Source organism: Oncorhynchus mykiss, chromosome 12 (assembly GCF_013265735.2).
Source record: "Oncorhynchus mykiss isolate Arlee chromosome 12, USDA_OmykA_1.1, whole genome shotgun sequence".
Taxonomy (NCBI): domain Eukaryota; kingdom Metazoa; phylum Chordata; class Actinopteri; order Salmoniformes; family Salmonidae; genus Oncorhynchus; species Oncorhynchus mykiss.
The window spans coordinates 20631511-20639367 of NC_048576.1; the positions used below are offsets into that span (position 1 = coordinate 20631511).

A 7857-nucleotide genomic window follows, 5' to 3' on the forward strand; every position below is an offset into this window, starting at 1 on the left:
TTTCCGAAGGCACTGTATATACAGTACTTTCGGAACGTATTCAGACCCCTTCCATTTTCCACATTTTGTTACGTTATAGCATTATTCTAAAATATATTAAATTAACAAATTCCCCATCAATCTACATGCAATACCCCATAATGACAAAGCGAGAACAGGTTATATATGTAAAAATAAAAACAGAAATACCTTATTTACATAATTATTCAGACCCTAGGCAATGAGACTCAATTGAGCTCAGGGGCATTCGGTTTCCATTAATCACCCTTGAGATGTTTCTACAACTTGATTGGAGTCCACCTGTGGTAAACACAATTGATTGGACATGATTTGGAAAGGCACACACCTGTCTATATAATGTCCGACAGTTGACAGTGCATGTCAGAGCAAAAAACCAAGACATGAGGTCATAGGAATTGTCCGTAGAGCTCCGAGGCAGGATTGTGTCGAGGCACAGATCAGGTTACCAAAAAATGTCTGCCATTCTTAAAATGGAAGAAGTTTGGAACCACCAATACTCTTCCTAGAGCTGGCTGCCTGGCCAAACTGAACAATCAGTGGAGAAGGGCCTTGCTCAGGGAGGTGACCAAGAACCCGATGTTCACTCTGACAGAGCTCCAGCGTTCCTCTTTGGAGATGGGAGAACCTTCCAGACGTTCTACCATCTCTGCAGCACTCCATCAATCAGGTCTTTATGGTAGAGTGGCCAGACGGAAGCCACTCCTCAGTAAAAGGCACATGACAGCCCACTTGGAGTTTGCCAAAAGGCACCTAAAGTACTTTAAGACTGAGAAACAAGATTCTCTGGTCTGATGAAACCAAGATTGAACTCTTTGGCCCGAATGCCAAGCGTCACGTCTGGAGGAAACCTGGCACCATCCCTGTGTTGAAGCATGGTGGTGACAGCATCATGCTGTTCGGATGTTTTTCAGCGGCAGGGACTGGGGGACTAGTCAGGATTGAGGCAAAGATAAACAGGGCAAAGTACAGAGATCTTATATGGAAACCTGCTTTGTCATTATGGGGTATTGTGCGTAGATTGATGAGGTGAAAACAACATTTAATTCATTTTATAGGCTGTAGTGTAATAAAATGTGGATAAAGTCAAAGTGTCTGAATACTTTCCAAATGCATTGTATACAGTATACATTTGGAATGTCTACAATTTACATACATTTTAAAAATATTAACATTTAAAGCATTTTTTCATCATGTGTCAGACCCCAGAAAGACTAGCTGTCGCCAATGGTGCTAATGGGGATACTAAATTAAATAAAATCAAAGCTCTCGGCTCAGGTAGAAATCAATCACATGCAAGAATGGGATATTGCTGTAGAACTGTGAACAACACAAATTGGATCACACATGTTTAACCAATTAGATGTGTGTAGCCTGTGCATATGATAATACCTAATTAAACATCATAGGTATGCCATACCTTAGTGGAAGAGAAAATGTCTCTGTGCTCTTAGATCAGATACAGATATCAGTAATTGAGTGTGCATTGTTTTCGATGAAAGCAGTAGTAGACCTAGCTACTATGTTAGCTTTGTCAAAGGTCTGCTATGACCGAAAGCTAAGCACATGAAATGACTGGAATTAGCATTTTATCTAAGAGTGCAGAAACTTTCTTCACTGTGGTCTCTAATCTTCCTGCACCTTAGCTACTTTTACTGAATGGTACAATACGTACAGCAGATTTCACTAATGCCTTCCATGAAGGGGGTCTATGAAGGGTCACAGTGTCTAGAGGAATGTCTTCTCTCCAACCGTGAAGCACTTCATGATTTGAGAGTAGGGATAACAACCAAAATACACAGTGGCCCTCGAGATCTCAACAGTTGAAAAACCCAGCCACCTAACTCCTGTAATTAGTTTTTCTTCTTGTTGTTAATTACATGTAAAATAGACAGCTGTTTGCTTGGCATGCCATTCATTATTTGTATATCTGAGAGCTCCAGTTTGTTGTTCAACGTGAACTAAAAGTAAATCAGTTGTGTGTCACCACCGCACCAGACCAGCCAGCCGGACAATGTGTGACTTCTTTCTGTCACCCAGCATTAGCAAGCCTCGCTCTGTCGCTTCCAGCACCGTCGGAAATAAGTCTTAGTAGTGTCAGAACAGTACCATGTCAAAACACATGACGCTCAACATCACATTGTTAAATCAAACACATCATCCTGCTGCAACCTTTGAGGTTCACTTTCTCTCAGCTGGCCAATGATGAACCAGGGATAATGATTTATGAATAGTGACTACTCCATTACCGAAGACCTGAACATGAACAGTTTTTAGGAATTTTAAAGGATCGGATTCTGTAAAGAACAGGCAGATGAGGACAAATCACAAAGCTTAAACCAAAGGGTGTGAAAATCCAGGAAAGATTAAATAGAAGATGTAGTTGAAATGTGAGGCATGCCTGTTCTCAAATCTCTCAAAGACCTTCAGAAATCCAAATGTCCTCTTTAAATACCCTGCATAGAAAAATCTATTCTGTAAACACCTAGAAATTACTTCGGTGAATCAAACAATATCAGGTTTTCAGGGAAAAAAACAGAAACACATCAACCTCAGTGCCATTCTGCAAGAGAGAATAAACAGACTGGCACCCACCCTAGAAACACTTGCCCTCTCTTCTCCAAATACTTCTTCCCTTAGGTACTGTGGCCTACCTGAAGAAGGCGTACATCACCAGGGCATTCCCACCGACCCCCACTGCTCCGATCACCACAACGAAGCAGGCCACGATGTAATGAGCTTGGTCTGGCACGTCTACCTTCCGGAAAAAACCTCGGTCCATGTTGTCCATGCCTGACATGTCTGGGACAGAGAGAGAAGCTCAGTCCATATGAACAACCTAATGCATCATAAAACACTTTCACTAAAGCACTTTAACCATAGATCTCTCTCTTTCACAACATCTCTCTCTCGCTTTCTTTCTCTCTCTCTCTCTCTCTCTCCCTCTTTCACAACATCTCTCTTGTGACGCTTTCTCGCTCTCTCTCTCTCTCTCTCCATTTATGTTTCTCCGTTTTCTCTCTCTTCTCATTATATAAGACTGTGTACCATCAGCATCCATTCAAATATCTGGGGGTTATAAATCAAACAAACCACCCAGTCCCCCTCTGCATATTCACTCATGTAAACCTTTGATGCTTTCCTTCAGTTCCTTCAGTCCAGAAACAGTTTCTCCCATTTCCTAATGTAAAGTACTGTCATCTATTCAAACAGGCTGGCTTGCCTTCTCAACCTCTGTTTAGCTGAAATGTCACATCCTATGTCTCATCATAGCAGTGGAACAATGCACAGAGTCTTTCAACATATTCAGAAGGCATGTATACTAGGCTCTTCCTACTAGTGAGGACTGTGAAGAGACACACATGTGCATACACTGTAATATTGTTATATGGTGATATTTTTACATTGTTGTATTGTACATTTTGTATTGTATATTTGTAGTGATGGAACAATGTTATATGATGTACTGTTTCATCTTTTGTTTTACATGTAATGTAAGAGCTTTAATATGTTCCCCCAGGAAGAGTAGATGTTGCCTTGGCAGCAGCTAATGGGGATCCCTGATAAATACAATTACAAATACACTATAGGAATGTGAATTGAAGGGATGAGTGAAATAAATTGTGCATACAAACTGCTGTGATGTATTAGTTTTATCAGACATACACTTCCTGCTGAAGAATAATAGGTTGCTTACAACAAGTTGCTGTCATGAGTTATTTGTTTCTATCAGACAAAGTTTCAATAGGTTTGACATGATTACAGCAGATGCCGAGTGTATAAGCAAATCTTTCCTCATAACGGTCTTACATGGCATTTGTCTCGGCTCTATGATATCAGTAGTGAACATTGACTGATTTCCATCCCACCCAGAATGGAACACGGTAGTAAGACAAATGCTCTCATAACTAATCCAAATGCATTATCTGACCTCCTATCATCCCACAGGTGAAATGTGTCCTGTGGTTCAGATATTGATCACTTCCAGGTACAGCCTTGAGGTTGAGCTGCTGAGGTGTAGTCAACATGGCTTTACATAACTCTGTCCAGACAGGACATTGCACAGCAATAACATTTAGAAACCTTGAAAGTCCTACTCCAGTCTATTTTTTAGCTAATTTGCCTCAGGGGAGCAGGTAGCCTAGCAGTTAGCGTGTTGGGTTAGTAACTGAAAGGTTGGTGGATCAAATACCTGAGCTGACAAGGTGAAAAAATCTGTTGATTTCCCATTGAGCACTTAACTAGCACCTAATTTGCTCCGGGGGGCAGAACTACTATGGCTGACCCTGTAAAACAACACATTTCACTGCACCTATCCAGTGTATGTGACAATAAAACTTTTTTCAACAGGAAAAGGTCGTAAATAGTGCATATTTAAGGGAGGGTTAGTGCTATCCGGGATCCTTGAGACATCATAACCTAAACCCTACCCTATAACCATAAACCCCAACCCCTACCCTAACCCTGAAACCCTAACCCCTAACCATTTTAAATTTCAACTTGAATGGTGTGACATCAGAGTTTGGTCGGACCTTGGGACTTTTCCACTCAAGGATGGGGCATGGAGGGGCATGGCTTCACATTGCGTGACTCTATGGGCACTTTTGATTCGATTACATTAACAAAAGAAAGAAATCCTCTTATAATCAGCACCTCAATGGGACTGCGGTCACACAGAGCCAAGCCAACACACTGAAGGATGTGCATGGCTTTTTTCATCATCACAAATGCCTAGGCTTAATCACTTCCTTTAATCATTAGAGTTATGGACATTTCCCAGTGATTAATATTATAATTTATTAACACTGACACAAATGCTGTTTGAGTCCAATGTCTCCATTAAAGTATACTGAACAAAAATATGAATGCAACATGTAAAGTGTTTCATGAGCTGAAATAAAATGTTCCATTCTAAAACAGCATTCTAAAATGTGCAGTTTTGTCACAAAGCACAATGCCACAGATGTTTTGAGGGAGAGTGCAATTGGCACGCTGACTGCAGGAATGTCCACTAGAGCTGTTTCCAGAGAATTGAATGCTCATTTCTCTACCATAAGCTGCCTCCAATGTAGTTTTAGAGAATTTGGCAGTACGTCCAACTGGCCACAAAACCACAGCCCAGGACCTCCACATCTGGCTTCTTCACCAGCGGGATCGTCTGAGAACAGCCACCTGGACAGCTGATGAAACTGTGAGTTTGCACAACCAAAGAATTTTGCACAAACTGTCAGAGACCGTCTCAGGGAAGCTCATCTGCATGCTCGTTGTCCTTACCAGGGTCTTGACCTGACTGCAGTTCGGTGTGGTAACCGACTTCAGTGGGCAAATATTCACCTTCGATGGTCACTGGCACACTGGAGAAGTGTGCTCTTCACGGATGAATCCTGATTTCATCTGTAACGGGCAGGTGGCAGACAATGTTTATTGCGTCATGTGGACGTGCGGTTTGCTAATGTCAACGTTGCGAACAGCGTGCCCCATGGTGGCGGTGGGGTTATGGTATGGGCAGGCGTAAGCTGCGGACAATGAACACAATTGCATTTTATCGATTTCAATTTGACGAGATCCCGAGGCCCCTTGTCCTGGCATTCATCCGCCGCCATCACCTCATGTTAAGCATGTTAAGCATGATAATTCCTTATTTGAACTGTAACTCAATCATATCTTTGTTGCATGCTGCATTTATATTTTTGTGCAGTGTAAATAGTCTATGACTTCATGAGTCTATGATGCCACATATTGAATAATTGCATCACCACCCAAAAGCAGCATAAACTTCAATATGACAGAAATGCCCATACATTCAGTTTTGTTCATAGTATGTGCAGTCGCTCCTAAGTTTTCTTTCCAAACGCTGCTTGTCACAGTCACTCCGACTATGAAACTTAATGTAAAGCCATTCATCTTTTATCTGTGACCTACATCAGGGTAGAGCAGAGGGGGCACCATTCAACTGCTGTTTATTTGACGGACCCCCCCACCCCCATCAGTGTGGCTGACCAAGAATGATTCACAGTAATCTCAAGAGGCAAAGTTTATTTTACTGATACGGCAATAAAGTGGTGAGGAGGGGACAGAGTTCCCTTCTTGTCCGGAACTCATTTAGCCATTCATTGTAGCCATGCTCTTTAGAGTTGCTATTTTCTCTAGTTTTCTCTTGTGTCAATTAAATGGTGAGATTTCTGTATTACTCATTATACTAATAAAGTCAGATTTAATAAAGAAATACGATATGTTAGTTTCAAAAAGGTTGAGGGTACAAGACTGTGCACATATCTGGCTGCGTTGGCAAAATCACTACATATCCCTTCGAGCCAAGCGGGGAGAGGCTGCCCGTTGTCACAGATCCAAGACCAGTCAGAAACATCCAACCCTATGCCAATGATGCCTGTGGATCTCAAAACTGAACCTGGATCCACGTTAAGTAGTAATGATATCCTTTGCCACCGTCGTCTTACGACATGACAGATAGCTGGAACCAGTCATGACTATTCAACAAAACAATACATCATCTTCAAGTGTCTTTCCAATATTACAGATGAATCATGTGAGCTTTTTAATGTCCAGAGAAATACCAGGAATAACAGTCTAATTCAAACATTCCAGACGTGTTCAATGTCTTAAGAAGGGATGCCGTGCAGTGTGGTGAATCAAAAAAGGTTTTACAGAATTAGTATAGCTTTCAACTCCCAAGACTGCAAACAATCTGAAGACAGATTTGGTACAGTACTAAAAATCTAAACAAGCTCCATCATCAAATCACAAAAGCCATCAATCAGTCTATGTTAGCAGAGAAAAAATGACTGTCAACAAATAATAAAGAAATAATAATAATAATAATTGAACTCCACATACCTGTTGCTCCAGTGGTGCCCTCCTCCTCCTGTTGACTCTGTTAGTATGGACTGGTGGAGATTGACTTTGGCTGTGCAGCATGTATAGGAAGTGTTGGAAAACGCAGACAGGCTGAAGGTTTAAATGTGTATATGAGGTTCTAGACCCCAGCCTCTCTCTCTCTCTCTCTCTCTCTCTCTCTCTCTCTCTCTCTCTAATCCCTGGGTTAGGAGGAGCCTGACGTTTGTTCAAATGCTCTGATGATAATCACCCAAAGCTACAGGAATCAACTGCCCTGCTTTTCCTCTCACCTCAGCCTCAGTCTGCGTCCTCACAGCCAGCCAGCAGGGAGCAACACTAGTGAGAGAGCAGAAGAGCAGCCTCCCCACACCCCCTTCCTTCCCCTGCTTCCCTACCTCCCATCTGTTCTCATACTGGTCATGCGTTACATTGATTCCCAATGTGCTTTTGGCACAACTTGTCATTGTTGCATGTAACATTTAAATCTAAATTAGTAGGACTGTGCATGGCATTCATTTACCATGTAGACATTGACTGAATTCCACGATAAGGACATTTCTGTGTTTTCGGAGGATTGGGGGGTGGTAGGACTTGGTCGTGCTGCAGTGTTAAGGTTTCGGTAGTCTGATCATGTTAGGCACGGGGACTAGAGGGAGCAGCAAGAACTGTAAGTGGGGAAATGACTCACTCATGTAAATCATGTCTGAAACCTCTTACTGTACTCTAGATATTCCCACGTAGAAATGTACTAATGCTGAAGAGTCTCATAAGATATAGGCCTACTGGTGTTGAGAAACACACACGAGCAGTGCGGTAGCTAGGCCCGGTCTGTCCTAATCTGCACCAGTTGCGCTCATCAATTCGTTGCTACTCACAAAATGTTTCAGAGATATAAAGTTATGATATTGCGTGCATTTCATCAAATGCTCGCAGTCTAACAATCTATAGGCCCAAAACGGCTTGCCTCTGGTTCTTCTCCTGTGT

The 7857-nt window shown here is 42.0% G+C and overlaps 1 protein-coding gene across 1 annotated transcript in view; it reads right to left on the bottom strand.

The window, feature by feature from the left end:
• The window catches only part of LOC110537157 (melanopsin-B-like), a 30709-nt gene extending 23538 nt beyond the window's left edge, over positions 1 to 7171 (bottom strand). Inside the window, exons 1-2 of the mRNA XM_036939493.1 lie at positions 6874 to 7171; positions 2673 to 2820 (exon numbers count right to left, since the gene is read on the bottom strand). Of these exons, the coding sequence (XP_036795388.1) occupies positions 2673 to 2818 (146 nt within the window). The 5' untranslated portion in view covers positions 2819 to 2820; positions 6874 to 7171. The remainder of the gene's footprint in view (positions 1 to 2672; positions 2821 to 6873) is intronic.
• Positions 7172 to 7857: the final 686 nt, after the last annotated feature.